The 20,989-nt window shown below is 48.9% G+C and overlaps 1 protein-coding gene across 1 annotated transcript in view; it reads left to right on the forward strand.

Moving 5' to 3' along the window:
• Positions 1-20,989, forward strand: part of LOC144481891 (beta-1,4 N-acetylgalactosaminyltransferase 1-like) — an 84,725-nt gene that overhangs the window by 10,080 nt on the left and 53,656 nt on the right. The window contains exon 3 of the mRNA XM_078201053.1: positions 16,177-16,283. Within this exon, the coding sequence (XP_078057179.1) occupies positions 16,177-16,283 (107 nt within the window). The remainder of the gene's footprint in view (positions 1-16,176; positions 16,284-20,989) is intronic.

Raw genomic sequence — 20,989 nt, forward strand, 5'->3', positions numbered from 1 at the left:
GTTTATTAACAACAATATTTATATCTGTACAAGTGCCGGTTTAACAGCACTGCAATACACGTCCACTCTCTTCTCCCTGGCTCCAACTGAAGTTCCTCCCCGTCCCAGGACGCGCGCCCTCGCGCCTGATTGGCTCGGCTCCCCGCGCTGCCTCTCCGCAGGGTCCGACCTGATCCACATGGGCCTCGGGCCTCGTCCCCTTAAAGGGGCCACGCTACCACTGAAGCGAAAGGCACCCTCTGGCTATCGTAAAGCCCCACAAACCATCGGCGCAAATCGAACAGTCTGCCCATCCCAGTTCTGCGGAAGGCTCCCAATTTGAACCTTTGATTCTGGGCATCATTCTCAGGGATTCTGCAAAGCAACTTCTCATGGTATATTGCAACCTTACATATATTTGGGGACCTGAAACTTAGCCGTCACACTGTGGTCACCGTATTGTTTGCTCTACAGGATGTACTTGTCAGATGTGAATGTACAATATTCTCGGCAAGGCCACTCTTTTGTCACCAATACCTTTGATGTGCACAATGTATAAAGCACAGACTCTGCGGAATATGGTAGCCAACTCGAAGCCTCAGAGACCTGCGGTACCCAATTCGAGTAGAGTCAGTCGCATTGAAACTCCCACTCCTTTCCTGTTGGGGAACTCGCTCAAGAGGGGAGTTCAGACTCCGCGAGGCCCACGGGAAGATCGGTCGATGTTCCCAGCGCCACCCCCCCCCCCCTGTTGCCTATGCACATCCAGGTGTGTGCCACGCTGGGCATCCTGAGAACATGGAACAGTACAGCACAGGAACAGGCCCTTCGGCCCACCATGTTGTGCCGAACATGACTAATTCCTTCTGCCTGCCCTTGGTCCATATCCCTCTATTCCTCGCATATTCATGTGCTTATATAAAAGCCCCTTAAACACCCCTATCGTATCTGCCTCCACCGCCACCCCTGGCAGCGCGTTCCAGACACCCACCACTCTCTGTGTAAAAAACTTGCCCCTCACATCTCCTTCGAACTTTCTCCCTCTCGCCTTCAGTGCGTGCCCCCGAGTATTAGACATTTCAACTCTGGGGGAAAGATTCTGACAGTCGAACCCTATCTGTGCCTCTCTGAATTTTATAGACTTCTATTAGGTCTCCCATTCAGCCTCAGAGAAAACAACCCTAGTTTGTCCAGCCTCTTCTTATAGCTCATACGCTCCAACCCAGGCAAACCACTTCTGGTAAACCTCTTCTTCATCCTCTCCAACGCCTCCACATCCTTCCTGTAATGCGGCGACCAGAATTGAACATTTGTTCAAGGGCCTCTGCATTAAGGGCACAGTAAGAAGTCTCACAACACCAGGTTAAAGTCCAACAGGTTTATTTGGTAGCAAATACCATAAGCTTTCGGAGCGATGCCCCTTCATCAGAAGGGCACATGCCAGAAGCTTTCAGCATTGGCAGATGGCACCATCAGCCAGGTGTATTGCTGGCTTGACTTTAGTGGTTCCATTTCTGAGTCAATGTTCCAGATAATGCCCTATTAACCTTGCACAGCTGAATATATGTTAAGCAGCATGATGTACTCCGAACAGTGCTATAAATGTGAGGTTATTCACTTTGGAAGTGTTGTAGGGAAATATCCCTTTACCAGTGCAGAATAGAAGTTGAGTCGCAAATCAAGGTTCAAAGCGTGTCTTTATTGTACAATTACTGGGATCCCAGGGAGATCCAACATAACCCGCTCCGTAACAGTGGGCTGGTCAGCTCGATCTCAATCAAATCACATCAGCGGTGTATCTTTATAGAGTTTCAAATTCGAGCGGGAACATTTAATTTGAGCGGGAACATTGGCTATATGTGTGTTATCTTATGTATTAAAATGGTCTATCAGTTTAAAAAGTCCCCAGGAAGTTTCATCGATTAGCATTTGTATGGTGTGTGTTCGTGTTAATGGGATTACTTGGTCCTGCCCCGGTGTCTAAATGCGTTTCCCATTATCTTCTCTCTGTGTCCTCTTATCTGAATTGATCTTATTGTTTCGTGTCTGTGTTTCCTGCTTGTGAGATTGAGTGTTAATGTCATCCTGTCCTGTTGGATGTCTGGAGTATTTCATTCTAATCTTTTATTTTTATATCTTAGTTTATCAGATTTTTATGTCTGCCTTGGCCAAATTGGTAATATTTCAGTGATAGCTTGGTTTTGATAACCCACTCTATGTCTCGTTTCGTAGAGATCTTGATCGTCCTTGGCCAGTTTAAAATGCAGCTGCGCGCTGTTGCTAGGCAGATTAGGGATCTTCCGTAGTCTTTGAAATTCGCGAGTCTCTCAGCTGTGCAGGGGGGGACCCGATCGAATATCCATCCGGGGGTGCCCCTCTGCATTGTTGGCCCGTTATGAGTGGTGCCAATTAGTCCAATATGTAAATATGTTTGATGATACAAATATGGTTTTCTGGAAAATTTCCTCCTTCAGTCCCTCCTCTCGTCCAGGGGGTGCCATTCATGGCTGACCCCCCATGGACGACCTTCAGAGGAACAGTGATTTGTACAGCTGTTGTCCTTGCCGTTGTTCCTCTTCTTCTGTGTCGTTGTTAAGTTCTTGCATCTGGATACTGGCAGTGGGTAGCATTCTTGATGTAATATTTGCACATATCACTTTAATACAGGTTAGGCCAAGGCAGAGTGTGAACAGGATGGCTACCACTAGGATTAATCCCTTCATAATATATGCTCCCCAAACTGTGTTAAACAGCCATCCTAACCACCCATCAGTCCCTGTTAACCCCTGTTTAAAGTTATCCAATTGCTTTTGTATCCCGGACATGGCTGCTGTTATGTTTAGTGTCTCGTCGTGTACGTATGTGATGCATTTTTCCTTGATGATGGTGCATACCCCCCCTTGTCTGGCTAGCTGATAGTCCACCGCATATCTCGTTTGTTGTGTGTATAGTCTGAGTTCTGCGAGTTCTTGGTCAATTGCGCCTAATGCTTGTAGGGTGTTGTTTCCTAAAATGGTCAGTCCACATATGAAGAAATTCCTATTACTGGCACTGATCACCCCTGCGGCGCCTCCCAGGGATAGTGTCCCCAGAAATCCATATCCTAAAGAAGACCCTAGTGTGACAGGGGCCTGCCAGTCGGAGCAAAATTCTGCGCTGATGGCCCTGGTCACTATGCGTTTCTGGACATGCCCTTCGCTTGGGCATGGAACCGTGAGAGGTCTGATTGTCCCTACGGAAAAGAACCTTGGAGGCCTGTCTGTGGCCATCATATATACATTTTTAAATAAAAACACGTACCCGTCTTTAACCCGATAACATGCATTACCCCGGGGTCGTTTGACCGCATGGCCCCATCTTGTGGAACCTTCCCTCCCCCTGGACTGTCCACTTGATTGTACCTCTTGGTGAGAATCAAATGGATATGTCCCTGAGGCTGAGCTTACGTGGGTGCTGTTGCACTTGCCACACATAAGCTGCCTACCCGCGGTGACTGCAATGCATTTTTGTTGCTTGCAGTCACAAGTGAAGTGTCCTTCCCGGACCCGGCACTCCTGGAGAGCACAATGTGCCTCAGCGCACGAATCATTTTTGGGGACAAAGGCATGCACGCACCCCCATCCCTCTCCCTTAAAACATTGTGGGTAGTTCCCATGTGTCTCCTCCGGTTGGGGTCCCGTCCCCCTTAGAATTCCCGGCTCAGTGAGCTCTACACACCTTCCTTGTATCCCTTGCTTAAAGTACCCAATATGTTCTTTGCAGGGTGCCCCCGATGTGTCAATAGTGAATAACTCTTGTGGGAGCCACCCTGGTGTTGCGATGAATAGGGAGTTTACTGATCGCGCTGAGGGGTAACAAGCGGTCCTATTCCCATAGATCTGGATGTGTGTTTTCAGGAATAGGTTTCCTTCCATGATTGGTGGTTCTGCTCCCCTAACCCCCATGTGTTGGAGCGTATTTACAATGGTCAGGGTTATTATCAGATATGTCCCTGTTCCCATATCGCTCTTTTTTTTCAACAGTATTTTACAATTACAGTATATACAGAAAATAAACAGGCAATCAAATTAAAAGTAGTTGGTTCCGACGTCTTGATAGTAGATCTGGTCCTGGTTCCTGTGGAAGTTGAATGAGCAAAACGGTATTTTTTTAGTTCATTTGTCCTCATATAGTTTTAATTGGGTCCAGTGTTTCCAGACCCCCTGTCCCCTTATATCTATACAGGCACAGGTATCTCCGCTAATAATGACCTCGTAAGGTCCGTGCCATCTTGGGGAAAATCCTGGTTTTGCAGGAAGCACTTTTGTTAATACCCGGCTCCCGGCTTTTGGGACTTCTGGTAATATTTCTGAGTCCCCCTCTGCGTCGACCTGTGCCTGATTAGAAATTACGGACCGGCGCATCCCCTTCAATTGGGTGCTAAGGTCTCGGATGTATTATCGGATCCTATCTTTTATCGGACCCACATCTGTCCAGCCTGTAATAATGTTTTCGGGTAAGTGCATTGCTCGCCCGGTCATCAGCTCGTATGGAGTCAAGCCGGTAGTTCGATTTGTGGTCGCCCTAAGCCTCATCAGAACTGCAGGTAGGACTTCTGTCCAATTTCTACCTGAGGATTGCATTGCTTTTGCCATTGTTATTTTTAGAGTCCGATTCATCCTCTCCACCATCCCGGAACTTTGTGGGTGATAGGGGATGTGAAATTTTTGTTTTATTCCTAATAGTTGGCAAATGTTTTTCAGAACCTTTCCTGTGAAATGTGTTCCCTGGTCCGAATCAACTTGAATTGGCATCCCCCATCGGGGAATGACTTCTGCTGCCAATATCCTGGCTACTGTTAGGGCTGTACAATTGGTTGTGGGGAATGCCTCTACCCACCTGGTGAATTGATCTACTATTACCAGGCAGTATGTTTTCCCGTGAGAGGGGGGCAGTGGTCCGATGAAGTCCATTTGTATCTGTTCCCAGGGTCCCTTTGGTCTGGGTTGGTGTCCCATCTTTACCTTTATGGGCTTCCCGGGGTTGTGCTGGGCACATATAGTGCATCTGCGGCAGGATGTGGCCACATCTCGTCCCAATCCTTTCCACCACCACTCTCTCCCCAGGCTCCGTATCATTGCATCCCTGCCTGTATGGGGAAGCCCGTGGTGCAGTTCCAGGAATGTGTTCTGGATACATCCTGGTGCCAATACTCGGTTATCTTTTCTCCACACCCCGTCAGTCCCTTTAACTGCGCCCAGCTCCTCCCACCTGTCCCGTTCTTGCTGTGTAATGTCCCCATGTAATTTCTGTATGTCAATCTCTTCCTGTTCTATCATTATTGCTGCAAGGGGCAGGCTTTTAATGTCACTGTTTTCTAGTGCTTGCTGTGCCGCTGTGTCTGCGGCTTGATTCCCTTTGAAGTGAATCCACCCCGGGGTGTCCCTCCCAGGTTCCCGCTGGTGGGCTTTTATTTTAATTACTGCGGCCTCTGTAGGTTGTTCACTAGCTGCTAGTAGTGCCCTTATCTGCTGTTGGTGTTTAATGGGGGTACCTCCTGTTGTGATGAACCCCCTTCTCCCCCATGCGGGCATGTAATCGTGGATCACACCAAATGCGTATTGGCTGTCTGTATACACATTGACTGTTTTTCCTGCTGCTAATCTTAGGGCTTGGGTGAGGGCAACTAATTCTGCTACCTGAGCGGACTGACCCCCGTCGATCCTTCCTGATTCTAGGGTTTCCAGGTTCTGGTCTACTACTGCCCACCCTGTCCTTGGGGATCCGGATACATATTTGCGGGACCCATCCACATAGAAGGTCTTATCTGCTGTTGGAAGGGGTTCATCTCTAATCTTTCCTTCCTCGTCATTTTTGTCAGTTTCTCCACAGCTGTGCGCTTCCCCAATATCTAAAATCCCTTCCGCGGGATTTTCTCCCGTGTCCCTTACGATCGTGACTGACTTGTTAGGTGGTAGGAGTGTGGCCTCCCACCTTGCCCTCCTTATATTGGAGACTGTTTTGAGTTTGCCCGTGTTTAGCATCTCTACCAATGTATGTCTTGTGTGTAGTACAATATCTCCTGTCATGACAATGGGCTCACTTATCCCTACAGCCCATGCTGCACAGTCTAGGGCGGCTATGCACCTGGGCATCCCGGTGACTACTGGTCCCTCAGCCGTTGAATAATACCCTACGGGTCTCTTTCTATCTCCATGAGTCTGTGCCACTACGGCAGAATAGAAGCCGTCCCGGTTGTCGCAGAAGATGTGAAACGTTTTGCTTCCATCGGGCAATCCCAACCCAGGGGCTGAAACTAACCTCGCTTTCAATTCTGCATATGCTGTCTCTTGCTCTTGTCCCCACTCTATACTTTCCAGGGCTGGCTTTCCTCCCTTTACTAATCTCTGAATTGGCTCCGCGATTCGTGCAAAGTCAGGGATAAAACTCCAGCTATAATTGAATAGTCCTAAAACTTTCCGGACCCCTCTTATTGTAACTGGTCGTGGCATTTCTTTAATCGCGGTTTTGCGATCTGCGGGCATTTCTTTAACTCCCTGGGAAATTAGGTGTCCTAAGTACAGGACCTGGGGTTTTGCAATTTGTGCCTTATGTGGGCTTATTTTCAGCCCGGCTTTTGCCAATCCTTCTAGTACTGCATACAGGGCTGCCTTGTGCCCTTGTTCGGTTTTGGACGCTATTAAGACATCGTCCACATACTGGAGAACTGTATTGTCCTCATGCAATTTCACCCTACTCAGGATGTCGCTCATCGTTCTGTGAAATATGGCAGGACTGTTATGAAATCCTTGTGGGAGACGGGTCCATGTGTACTGTTTCTCTCCCACAGTGAAGGCAAATTTGTTTTGGGATTCTGGGTCCAGTGGAAGGGACCAGAATCCATTTGCTATATCTAGTACCGTGAAAATTTTGTGGTCTTGTGCCAATCCGTTTAAAATAGTCGAGGGGTTTGCCACAATGGGGTGTAATTTAGGTGTTACCTTGTTCAAACCTGTGTCATCGATGGTGAGCCGGTAGCTCCCGTCAGGTTTTATAACTGGCCACGTGGGGGAATTGGTGGTACTGGTGGTTTCCCTGAGGATTCCCTTTTCTATTAAACCTTTGACTATTTCTACCACTGCCCCTTTCGCTTCCTTTTTGATAGGGTATTGTCTGTGGGGCTTGTGCTCTGGTCCTGGGACTTTTATCGGTTCTGTGTCGGTTAGTCCGGTATCTAATTTCGTCCTAGCCCAGGCTTCGGGAATAGAAGCGCAGATGGCTCCGAACCCGTCTTTTTCCTGGTCCCAATCTCGGGCCACGACAGTGGCTACCCCAACCGTCCCCAGGTGGCTGGCTAATGTCCCTTGCCTGGTCTTCCTACCGTCAGGTTGTGGCCAAATTAGTTTCCCTTTCCCACAATCTATCAGCACCTGGTATTCCCTCATTAAATCGTTCCCCATGATTGTGCCCTCATTATTCTGACAAACGTAAAATTGCATTGGAATATACTTGTGGTTGATTTCTACTAGTGTGGTTTCACTAAGATAGGCGGGTATTCTCTCTCCCCTCCTACCCCGGTTATGTGTATTCTTTTGTTGGTCAGTGGCAGGGGTAGGTTTGTAACTGATATGGCTGCTCCCGTATCTACTAACATGTGGCACTCCCTACCCCCTACCAAGGCATCTACATATATTCTCTCCCCCTCTTCCCTGTTTTGGATGGGAGCTACGGGTTGTGAGATTTCGACCAATGTTGGCCGATAAGTGGAGTGGACGGACACCGGCTTTTGTCGGGATTCACTATCTTCTGTGGGCGTGGCTACACTAATCCTCTCTCGTCTCCCATCTCCCTGGCTTAAGGTTTCTCCTAGTCACCCTGGTGGATTCCGGGAATGTGGTGCCCCCGGGGTTGTTCCATAGTTGTCTTGGGGTCTCCCATGCTTCCCCCAACATGTTGCCTCAGTGTGCCCTGCCTTGTGGCAGTGGTCACAGCGGGGCCCGCCATTCTCGGGTTTCCCTTTGACTGGTGCCCCCCTGCAGAATCTAGCCGTATGCCCTGGCTGGCCACATGTGTAGCAGCTGAACCCGGTTCTCCCCCTATCTCCGTTATGGGGGGTTCCAATTCTCTCACGTCTGGGCTTGGTTTGGGCAGCCTTCTCTTCTCTTATCCCGCTAGCCCACTCGACTAGCTCGTCATAGTCTTGGGATGCTATCACCCCCATCTTAAGGATCTCTTGGTGTGCCTCTGATAGCCCGTCCTTAAATGCCTGAACAAAAGCCCTGTCTCTCCTATCCACGTTGTCCTGTCCTGAACATTCCCTATATACCTGGAATAATCTCTCTCCAAATTCCGATGCATTTTCCCCCCGTCCTTGTTTAGTGTTTGTGATCCTGCTCCAATTAGTGGGGGAGTTCCCTAAGACCCGTTGGATTTCGGTCTTAAATAATGTGAAGGGTGCCAGCTGGTCATCTATCTCAGCCGTTGTAGGAACGGCATGTGTCCACCTTCCTCCATTATAGTCCTGTGCTGCTTGGGTCGCTGGCCCTCCTGCCACCAACCTCCATTTATCCGCTGGACAGGCTGCCCTGACCAGCTGGTGTATGTCCCTTAAATGTAACTGGTGTCCTACCCAGAGCGAATCTAATTCGCCCCAAAATCCCAGGTTTGCGCTTCTGGGTTTTAACTTCCCCAGGGATGCCATAATCTGCTGCCTTTCCCCTGGCGTAAAAGGCTTATAGGTTGCCTTTGGTTGTGCTAACGTCCCTCCTCTGGTGACTGGCGCTAGATTATAATTTTCTATGTTTTCTTCTGATGCTGGAGTGGCTGTATGTTTCTGCACTGACTCGTATGGGCGCCGAGGGTCCGTTTCCTCTGATCTCTGCGTTATCTCCGCAGTGTGGCTTCTGTGTTCTAATTCCCTCACTCTCTCCTGTAATACTTTAATTTGTTCTGTCTCTTTGTGTCCCTCCTCCATTGAGGCATTTACTTCCTCAATTAGTCCAGCTAACTGGGTCACTAATATTACTCCCATTACTTTTGTTTTGTCCCGTTTAACTCCGTCTACCCACTTTCTTTGATCTTCTAAAGTTTGTGATGCGTTCCACCCGTTCCGTTTCATCTTTGCAACAATCGCTTCTCTGGCTAACAGATACTTCAAAATGAGAGCTACTGCAGTTTCTCCCTTAACAACGTGGTCTGCCATTTTTCTGTCCAGCAGTCCTGCAACCCCCGTATGCTGGCTCCAACAGTAAAAGTGCCTCAACTCTCTCCCTTATCTCCTGTCACTGATACTGCCCCAGCACCGTCTGTATTGCTGTAGGGCCTCGTAGTGGGGTCCCAGTGGGTCTCTTTCCCCCGGGCTCCCCCAACTATTCCTGACACCTCACGCTTGGTCTATTTTGTGTTGTCTTATTGGGATGTGTGCTGGTTGTTTAGTGGGTTTGTCGGCCCCTGTTCCCAGCCCCTCTAAGTACAACGCCTCCCGCTTGGCCACCACCCCCACTAGCAGGGTTGATCCGTTACCCCAAAACTGGGTATCCTGCTATGGGCTGTGGTGTTCCCTACAGACGAACAAGGTTATCAAACTCCGCCCGGGTCCCTAATGGATCCTCCGTCGTCGTGTCTCTTGGTCAGGATGGATCGGGTCCCCTTTTCCTCAACACTTACACATATGTATCTGTTATCAAAGCCCCTGTTATAGTTAGTAACTGTATCGACTCTGAGGTTGTTCGTCCCTTCAGAGTCCGTGTTGTTACCCGATTTACACTGTCCGTGCCTTGCACCCTGAGTGCCTGTGCCTCTTAGCGCCCGCTTCAAAACCCAACCTTAGCGTGGGAGATTTCTCCTCTTAACGTCCAGTTTAGGGTAGGGCACCTTGAGTCAAGCACTCCTTTGTCCTATTGCCTTGGCACAGACAGCGGTTTCATTTACAATCCTGGGTTAGTTACACCAATTAGTTCTGCATGCGGTACTTATCTTTATATTAGTCTTAATTCCTGTTATCAAATAGCCCAAAACCTGTTATCTTTACCTCTGGTCCTTTACTCCTATTAAAGTTAAAAGTTACTTACCTTCTTCCACGCGGTCGTTCTGACCTGTACCTCTTTAGTGCGGACTTCTGTTTCAATTTAAAAACTTAGGCAAGATTATACAGTTCTACAAGACAACAATACTTAAAACAGACAAACCCTAACCCTTAAAGGTACCTCACTTTGAACGGAGACCTGCACTCGCCTTTGACTGCTCTGGATTTGTATCAGATTCGTTTAAATTTGATCCCGACTTTCAAACTGTGGCCATCAGTCAGAAGTCAGATATCAAATCCTGCCGTGACTACGCCATTTTGTTGTAGGGAAATATCCCTTTACCAGTGCAGAATAGAAGTTGAGTCGCAAATCAAGGTTCAAAGCGTGTCTTTATTGTACAATTGCTAGGATCCTAGGGAGATCCAACATAACCCGCTCCGTAACAGTGGGCTGGTCAGCTCGATCTCAATCAAATCACATCAGCGGTGTATCTTTATAGAGTTTCAAATTCGAGCGGGAACATTTAATTTGAGCGGGAACATTGGCTATATGTGTGTTATCTTATGTATTAAAATGGTCTATCAGTTTAAAAAGTCCCCAGGAAGTTTCATCGATTAGCATTTGTATGGTGTGTGTTCGTGTTAATGGGATTACTTGGTCCTGCCCCGGTGTCTAAATGCGTTTCCCATTATCTTCTCTCTGTGTCCTCTTATCTGAATTGATCTTATTGTTTCGTGTCTGTGTTTCCTGCTTGTGAGATTGAGTGTTAATGTCATCCTGTCCTGTTGGATGTCTGGAGTATTTCATTCTAATCTTTTATTTTTATATCTTAGTTTATCAGATTTTTATGTCTGCCTTGGCCGAATTTGTAATATTTCAGTGATAGCTTGGTTTTGATAACCCACTCTATGTCTCGTTTCGTAGAGATCTTGATCGTCCTTGGCCAGTTTAAAATGCAGCTGCGCGCTGTTGCTAGGCAGATTAGGGATCTTCCGTAGTCTTTGAAATTTGCGAGTCTCTCAGCTGTGCAGGGGGGGACCCGATCGAATATCCATCCGGGGGTGCCCCTCTGCATTGTTGGCCCGTTATGAGTGGTGCCAATTAGTCCAATAAGTAAATATGTTTGATGATACAAAATATGGTTTTCTGGAAAATTTCCTCCTTCAGAAGCAAAAACAAGAAGGCAGATTACTACCTGAAAGGCTGTAAGTTGGGAGAGGGGAGTGTGCAGCGGGACCTGGGTGTCCTTGTGCACCAGTCGCTGAAGGTAAGCATGCAGGTGCAGCAGGCGGTAAAGAAGGCAAATGGTATGTTGGCCTTCATTGCGAGAAGTCTCGGGTACAGGAGCAGGGATGTGTTGTTGCAATTATACAGGGCCTTGGTGAGGCCACACCTGGAATATTTTGGTCTCCTTTTCAGAGGAAGGATGTTCTTGCTCTAGAGGGAGCGCAGCGAAGGTTTACCAGGCTGATTCCGGGGATGGCGGGGCTGATGTATGAGGAGAGATTGACTCGGTTAGGATTGTTTTCGCTGGAGTTCAGACGAATGAGGGGGGGATCTCATCGAGACTTATAAAATTTTAACAGGACTAGACAGGGTAGATGCAGGGAGGATGTTCCCGATGGTGGGGGGAGTCCAGAACCAGGGGTCACAGTCTGAGGATTGGGGGTAGACCATTTAGGACGGAGGTGAGGAGACATTTCTTCACCCGGTGAGCCTGTGGAATTCATTACCACAGGAAGTCGTTGATGCCAAAACATTGAATGTATTCAAGAGGCGGCTGGATGTAGCACTTGGGGCGAATGGGGTTAAAGGTTATGGGGAGAAAGCAGGATTAGGCTATGATGGTGATGAATGGCGGAGCAGGATCGAAGGGCCGAATGGCCTCCTCCTGCTCCTATCTTCTATGTTTCTATGTAAAGGGAGCATCAGTGACTGGTGGATTTGTTGCTGATTGATTTGTACAGACTGGTGCTCACTTGGTAAAGGTTCTTGGTGGTTTACGTGCTGGCTAATGCTTTTGAAGTGCACAGGAAGCGTTGGTGTACATGGTGAAGGCTGTAATACTTATTGCTCACATCACTTGCTTCCAGTCACGGATGCTGTACTTTCCGTCCTCTTGGCCTGTGACGCGGCAAGGAGAATGCGCAGAGGTGCCACAGAACGGGACGAGCTGCCTGAAGAGGGAGGAGGAGGGGGCCATATCTGTGCAGGAACCTCATTTGCTTGCTTCAGCCTGAGCCAGGGAGAGTGTGTGTGACGTCTCTGCCGTCTAAAGGATGTGCTCACTACAGCCTCAGAGCAGGCCAAGAACAACACCGCCAGTGACTGTAAGCGCGACAGGGACCATGAACTCCTTCACATTTGGATCCTTCCAGCCTGCAACATGTGATATCCCCCAGTTCATCACGTACTGCTGTATGACGGGAGCCACTGGCCCTCTGTGAAGCAGGAGAGGGCAATACATTGCATTGTAGAATCAAAGCATAGAATCCCTACAGTGCAGAAGGAGGACATTCGGCCAACCAAGTTCACACCAACTTTCTGACCCAGCACCTTACCCAGGCCCTCTTCCCTGCCCTGTCCCTGTAACAGCACAGCCAATCCACCTAACCTGCACATCTTTGGACACTAAGGGACAATTTAGCATGGCCAATCCACCTAACCTGCACATCTTTGGACACTAAGGGGCAATTTAGCATGGCCAATCCACCTAACCTACACATCTTTGGACACGAAGGGACAATTTAGCATGGCCAATCCACCTAACCTGCACATCTTTGGACACTAAGGGACAATTTAGCATGGCCAATCCACCTAACCTGCACATCTTTGGACACTAAGGGGCAATTTAGCATGGCCAATCCACCTAACCTGCACATCTTTGGACACTAAGGGACAATTTAGCATGGTCAATCCACCTAACCTGCACATCATTGGACACTAAGGGGCAATTTAGCATGGTCAATCCACCAAACCTACACATCTTTGGACACTAAGGGGCAATTTAGCACGGCCAATCCATCTAACCTACACATCTTTGGACACTAAGGGGCAATTTAGCATGGCCAATCCACCTAACCTGCACATCTTTGGATACTAAGGGGCTATTTAGCATGGCCAATCCATCTAACCTGCACATCTTTGGACACTAAGGGGCAATTTAGCATGGCCAATCCACCTAACCTGCACATCTTTGGACACTAAGGGGCAATTTAGCATGGCCAATCCACCTAACCTGCACATCTTTGGACACTAAGGGGCAATTTAGCACGGCCAATCCATCTAACCTACACATCTTTGGACTGTGGGAGGAAACCGGAGTACCCGGAGGAAACCCACGCAGACACGGGGAGAACGTGCAAACTCCGTACAGACAGTGACCCGAGCCGGGAATCTAACCCGGGTCCCTGGTGCTGTGAGGCAGCAGTGCTAACCACTGTGCCACCGTGTCTCATTCCAGAGAGAAACAGGCAGGGCAAGCACGTGGCATCGCCAGGGCAACAGCCTTCACCATGGTGCAGCGTTCCATTTGCTACGTGCACACACAGCTCTGCGGGCATCGCTTCTAAATGCAGAGATCGATCAGAACCGTAAAGGGCTCTACTCGCTGAGCGTGCAGTTGGTGTGTGAATTTGCAGGCTCTGCACATCACCGTAGTGAAGCAGCAGTCATGATGCGTCTATTCTGTGCCAGTCTGCTGTGCCATGAGCCGCCGCGTTAAATGAGAGGTTGGCTGCTGGGGTGTCAAGCTGCTCCCGACTCTGCTGCACAACCCAGCGACATGCGGGCAACATGAGAGACAGCGGGCGAAGGTGGCAGGGATGGGGGGCGTGAACTCTGGCATCCTGAGAGAGAGGGCAACACCTACATGCTCCAGGGAGCCACTGCCGCTGCCCCATGGTGGGGGGGTGGCGGGGGGGGGGGGGGGGGGGGGGGAGGTGCTGGTGGCACAATATCTCAGCAATGCTAGTTGTCTTCCGGACAGGTTGCTGGGTCCGGTTTGAGAGCCTGAGGACCCCTATGGGCACTCCTCTCTCCAGCCTGAGCTGGAAATGTAGGACTCCGATGACTTCCAAAACATTGGACATCATGGGCAGGTCTGCAAGTGTTATAGAATAGAATATCACAGAATCCCTACAGCGCAGAAGGCGGCCATTCAGCCCATTGAGTCTGTACCGACCACAATCCCGCCCAGGCCCTATTCCCGTAACCCCTCATATTTACCCTGCTAATCCCCCTGACACTAATGGGCAATTTAGCACGGCCAATCCCCCTAACCTGCGCATCTTTGGAGTGTGGGAGGAAACCAGAGCACCCGGAGGAAACCCACGCAGACACGGGGAGAATGTGCAGACTCCACACAGACAGACAGTCACCCGAGGCCGGAATTGAACCTGGGACCCCGGCATGTGAGGCAGCAGCGCTAACCCACTGTGCTGCCCAGGTTACCGGGGAGTTGGCCCTCACTCCCATATGCTGAAAAGCCCTGTGCCTCATTGGCGCTCGAATCCTCCATGCGGCAGGCACAGGCCTGGGCACGTGCCCACCAACCTTTGTACCCTCCGCTGCCCCATTGAAGTCCTCACCTCAATCCAGAATCTGTGCACGACCTCCCCCTCCGGGGAACCAGTACCCACGCAATCCCTTCCCCCATCCCTGACTGAAGGCCCTCGTGTCTCACCACATGCAGATCCCTGTATGCCAGCAACACAGTGCCCATTCGCTGGGTGGGGTCCAGTGTTTTTCTGATTTCACCTTTATTCCTTCGTGAGTCAAATGAAAACCAGTTCTCAGTTTCAACAGTCATCTGGCCATAAAGGGCTAACAGAACACACAACAATACAATTCATCAACAGCAATAGAATAATTAAACTTCAAACAAGCAAAGAAAGAGAAGGTAATAAAATGAGTTCACTGGAATTGTGCTTTGTTCCAGTCAGTGAAAGCCGCAAACTCAAAGGAACTCTGACCAAAGGCAAGAGTGGGCCATTCAGTCAAGTCACATGACCCCAGGTTATAAGAAGAAGCAGAAAACATGGGTGGCTGCTTTTCCGAGCAAGGTTGGATAAATTGACAGGAGCCAGTGGAGTTGGCGCCTTGTGTTTAAGTTTATTTATTCGTGTCACAAGTAGGCTGACATTAACACTTCAATGAAGTTACTGTGAAAATCCCCTAGTCGCCACACTCCTGTTCAGGTACACTGAGGGAGAATTTAGCCAATGCACCCTAACCAGCACGTCTTTCAGACTGTGGGAGGAAACCGGAGCACCCATAGAACCATAATATCCTACAGTTCAGAAGGAGGCCATTTGGCCCATTGAGTCTGCACCGACCACAATCCCACCCAGACCCTATCGCCATAACCCCATATATTTATCCAACTAGTCCCCCTGACACCAAGGGGCAATTTAGCATGGCCAATCAACCTAACCTACAGATGTTTGGACACTAAGGGACAATTTATCAAGGCCAACTCCCCTAACCGACACATCTTTGGACATCAAGGGGCAATTTAACATGGCTAATCCCCCTAACCTACACATCTTTGGACACTGAGGGACAATTTAGCGTGGTTAGTCCACCTAACCTACACATCTTTGGACACTAAGGGGCAATTTAGCATAGCCAATCCACCTAACCTGCACATCTTTGGACACTAAGGGGCAATTTAGCATGGCCAATCCACCTAACCTACACATCTTTGGACACTGAGGGGCAATTTAGCATAGCCAATCCACCTAACCTGCACATCTTTGGACACTAAGGGGCAATTTAGCATGGCCAATCCACCTAACCTACACATCTTTGGACACTGAGGGGCAATTTAGCATGGCCAATCCACCTAACCTGCACATCTTTGGACACTAAGGGGCAATTTAGCATAGCCAATCCACCTAACCTGCACATCTTTTGGAGTGTGGGAGGAAACTGGAGCACCCGGAGGAAACCCATGCAGACACGGGGGGAGAATGTGAAGACTCCACACAGACAGTGACCCGAGGCCGGGAATCGATCCCGGTTCCCTGGCGCTGTGAGGCAGCAGTGCTAACCACTGGGCCGCCGTGCCTCAGTTTAACCGATCAGCCCTGGTCTTGAAGGGTCAACTCTCGCTACAGCTTTAAGCAGAAGCTGCTTGGTACTTGCAGCGTTTTTCTTGTCTTGCTTTCATCCTTTCTCTGTTCGCCCCCAGGACCAGGACATCTGCAGACACCTTGCTGATTGCCAAAGCAAACTCCCCCTTGGAGTACCCAACCCAAGGTGTCAAAGTGCGGCCTATGAAGACCATCTTAATACCAGGTCAGAAAAATAAGGAGGAAAGTCTTGTATGTGTGTCATGCCTCTTGTGACTGCGGAACACCGCAAAACGCTGAAGTATTTTGTTATTATGGAGTGTGCAGTCACTGTTAATTCTGATGATCACATTCCCATTTACTGTCAAGTTATAAAGGAGAATCTTACACAGGCACAGGCTTCTGATCTCAACCGCAAACATTTTTATTAACAGGACAAAAAGACTATTAATCCTGAATGCAAGAATTTGAAATGAATGTAATGGCACCACACAAGACTTGAAACAATGAATTATTAATTAAAAACGCCACGAAAAAACACATTTCTCCAAACCTCAACTCACGGCGGCACAGTGGTTAGCACTGCTGCCTCACAGCACCAGGGACCCAGGTTCGATTCCTGGCTTTGGTCACTGTCTGTGTGGAGTCTGCACGTTCTCCCCGTGTCTGCGTGGGTTTCCTCCGGGTGCTCCAGGTTCCTCCCACAGTCCAAAAGACGTGCTGGTTAGGGTGCATTGGCCATGCTAAATTGCTCCTTAGTGTCCAAAGATGTGCAGGTTAGGTGGATTGGCCATGCTAAATTGCCCCTTAGTGTCCAAAATCTGCAGGTTAGGCGGTTTGGCTATGCTAAATTGCCCCTTAGTGTCCAAAATCTGCAGGTTAGGCGGTTTGGCTATGCTAAATTGCCCCTTAGTGTCCAAAGATGTGCAGGTTCGGTGGATTGGCCATGCTAAATTGCCCCCGAGTGACCAAAGATGTGTGGGTTAGGTGGATTGGCCATGGTAAATTGCTCCTTTGTGCCCAAAGATGTGCGGGTCAGGTGGATTGGCCATAGTACATTGTCACTTAGGGCCTTATTTTACCATTTTGATTCTAAGTGCTGGGCGGACTTGAATCTGGGAGTGTTTCAGATCCGACTTTTAGACCCGTTCTTAGGCGCCCCCATACACACTCTGCCTGAAACAATATCAGCGATTCCGAATCGCGCTGCACAATCCTGTGGGCGGGGCTTAACGCACCCACAATCCAGCAGCTCCGATCGGAGCCTCCAACTGCACATGTGCAGAAAATAAATGATAGAACACTGCTCCCCTGCCACATCCCTCCCGGGCCGGATAATGCCTCCCCCTGGCTCCCACAGACAGTGCCCCACCCCACAACATTACTGACCCCCTTATCCCCCCCACCGACTCAAGTTGGAAGGGGTGGGATGGAGGAAGAATTCTTAGAATGCTGTCGGGATAGTTACCTTGAACAGTATGTTACAGAACCGACGAGGGAACGAGTTATCTTAGATCTGGTAATGTGTAACGAGGTAGGTAGAATTAAGGATGTTCTTGTGAAGGTCCCTCTTGGGTCAAGTGATCACAACATGGTCGAATTTCTGATACAAATGGAAGAGGAGAAAGTAGGGTCCCATACCACTGTCCTCTGTTTGAACAGGGGGAAGTACGATAGGATGAGGGCTGAATTGGCGAAGGTGGACTGGGAGAGCAGACTGGTAGGTAGGACAGCTGAGGAACAGTGGTGGATTTTTAAGGAGATCCTTTTCAGTACTCAGCAACAATATATTCCGGTGATAAAGAAGGGATGTAAGAAAAGGGATAACCAGCCGTGGATAACGAAGGAAATTAAGGAGAGTATTAAATTAAAGACCGATGCGTACAGAGTGGCCAAAAATAGTGGAGAATCGGAAGATTGGGAAAACTTTAAGAAACAACAAAGAACGACTAAGAAAGCGATAAAGAAAGGAAAGATAGGTTATGAAGCTAGGCGAGCTCCAAATATAAAAAATGAGAGTAAAAGCTTTTACAAAGATATAAAAAGGAATAGAGTGGCAAGAGTGAATGTTGGACCCTTGGAGGACGAGAGGGGGGATTTAATAGTGGGAAATGAGGAAATGGCTGAAACTTTAAATAAGTTTTTTGTGTCGGTCTTCACGGTGGAAGACACAAATAGTTTACCGAATATTAACGATAGAGGGTTGGTAGGAGAGGTACTCGATACAATTAATGTTACCAGGGAGGCAGTGCTGGGTAGACTAACGGGACTGAAGGTGGACAAGTCCCCGGGCCCGGATGGAATGCATCCCAGGGTACAGAAAGAAATGTCAGAGGTAATAGCGGATGCGTTAGTGGTTATTTATCAAAATTCGTTGGATTTTGGGGTAGTGCCGGCGGATTGGAAAACGGCTAATGTTACACCGCTGTTTAAAAAAGGAAATAGACAAAAGGCGGGTAACTACAGGCCGGTTAGCTTAACGTCTGTAGTTGGGAAAATGCTGGAATCCATCATTAAAGAAGAAATAGCAGGCCATCTGGATAAGAATGATTCGATTAAGCAGACGCAGCATGGATTCATGAGGGGAAAGTCGTGCTTGATGAACTTGTTGGATTTTTATGAAGATGTGACTAGTGCGGTTGACGGAGGGGAACCGGTGGATGTGGTGTTTTTGGATTTCCAAAAGGCGTTTGATAAGGTGCCTCACAAAAGGTTGCTGAAGAAGATTGGGTCACACGGAGTTGGGGGTAGGGTGTTAGTGTGGATTGGGGATTGGCTATCCGACAGGAAGCAGAGAGTCGGAATAAATGGGTGCTTTTCTGGTTGGCGGATGGTAACTAGTGGCGTGCCGCAGGGATCGGTACTGGGGCCTCAACTGTTTACCATTTATAAAGACGATCTGGAGGAGGGGACTGAGTGTAGGGTAACAAAGTTTGCAGACGACACAAAGATAAGTGGAAAAGTGAATCGTGTGGAGGGCGTAGAAGGTCTGCAGAGAGATTTGGACAGGCTGAGTGAGTGGGCGAGGATCTGGCAGATGGAGTATAACGTTGACAAATGTGAGGTTATTCACTTTGGAGGAAATAATAGCAAATTGGATTATTATCTAAATGGAAAAAAATTACAACATGCTACTGTGCAAAGGGACCTGGGGGTCCTTGTGCATAAGACGCAAAAACCCAGTCTGCAGGTGCAACAGGTGATCAAGAAGGCAAATGGGATGTTGGCCTATATCGCAAGGGGGATAGAATATAAAAGCAGAGATGTCTTGCTGCATCTGTTCAGGGCATTGGTGAGGCCGCAGCTGGAATACTGTTTGCAGTATTGGTCCCCTTATTTGCGAAAGGATATATTGGCCTTGGAGGGAGTGCAGAGAAGGTTCACCAGGTTGATACCAGAGGTGAGGGGTGTTGATTATGAGGAGAGACTGAGCAGATTGGGTTTGTACTCGTTGGAATTTAGAAGGCTGAGGGGGGATCTTATAGAGACCTATAAGATAATGAAGGGGCTGGATAGGGTAGAGGTGGAGAGATTCTTTCCACTTAGAAAGGAAGCTAGAACGAGAGGGCACAGCCTCAAAATAAAGGGGGGTCAGTTTAGGACAGAGTTGAGGAGGAACTTCTTCTCTCAGAGGGTGGTGAATCTCTGGAATTCTCTGCCCACTGAAGTGGTGGAGGCTACCTCGTTGAATATGTTTAAATCACGGATAGATGGATTCCTGATCGGTAAGGGAATTAGGGGTTATAGGGATCAGATGGGTAAGTGGAACTGATCCACTTCAGATCAGCCATGATCTTATTGAATGGCGGGGCAGGCTCGAGGGGCGAGATGGCCTACTCCTGCTCCTATTTCTTATGTTCTTATGTTCACCCCCTTCGCCACCCAGACCGATCGCGGCCCCCTGCCCCCCTCCGTCCCCACTGATCTCAGGCAGAGTGGCAGCGAACGCCCCCCCTTTCCCCATCACTGATCTCAGGCAGAGAGCCGTCGGACGCTCGGCACTTACCTCCTCACTAACTGGAGCGCCCGAATCGGACCTTTGTGGACCATGTCTGTTTCACACCGATTCTGGATGGGTGAATGGGGGGGTAAAGGGGGAAGTGCCGGTAAGGTGGGGCGTGCAGCCCATTAAGTCAATTTAAATTCATGCAAACGCATTTAAATGGCCGCGCCTGTTTCAGGAGCGTACCAATCGCAGCCATTTTCGGGCCTTGGTAAAGGGGGAACCCACACGGAGGCGGGCGCGGATCACGCTGCTTGCCTCACGCCCAACTTTACCAAGTTTTCACGCCTGAAAACGGGTGCAACGCGATGGTAAAATCGGGCCCTTGGGGTCCAAAGATGTGCAGGTTAGGTGGATTGGCCATGCTAAATTGTCCCTTAGTGTCCAAAGATGTGTAGGTTAGGTGGATTGGCCATGCTAAATTGTCCCTTAGTGTCCAAAGATGTGTAGGTTAGGTGGATTGGCCATGCTAAATTGCCCCTTAATGTCCAAAGATGTGCAGGTTAGGTGGATTGGCCATGCTAAATTGTCCCTTAGTGCCCAAAGATGTGTAGGTTAGGTGGATTGGCCATGCTAAATTGTCCCTTAGTGTCCAAAGATGTGTAGGTTAGGTGGATTGGCCATGCTAAATTGTCCCTTAGTGTCCAAAGATGTGCAGGTTAGGTGGATTGGCCATGCTAAATTGTCCCTTAGTGCCCAAAGATGTGTAGGTTAGGTGGATTGGCCATGCTAAATTGTCCCTTAGTGTCCAAAGATGTGTAGGTTAGGTGGATTGGCCACGCTAAATTGCCCCTCAATGTCCAAAGATGTGCAGGTTAGGTGGATTGGCCATGCTATATTGTCCCTTAGTGCCCAAAGACGTGTAGGTTAGGTGGATTGGCCATGCTAAATTGTCCCTTAGTGTCCAAAGATGTGCAGGTTAGGTGGAT

Source organism: Mustelus asterias, chromosome X (genome assembly GCF_964213995.1).
Source record: "Mustelus asterias chromosome X, sMusAst1.hap1.1, whole genome shotgun sequence".
Taxonomy (NCBI): Eukaryota; Metazoa; Chordata; class Chondrichthyes; order Carcharhiniformes; family Triakidae; genus Mustelus; species Mustelus asterias.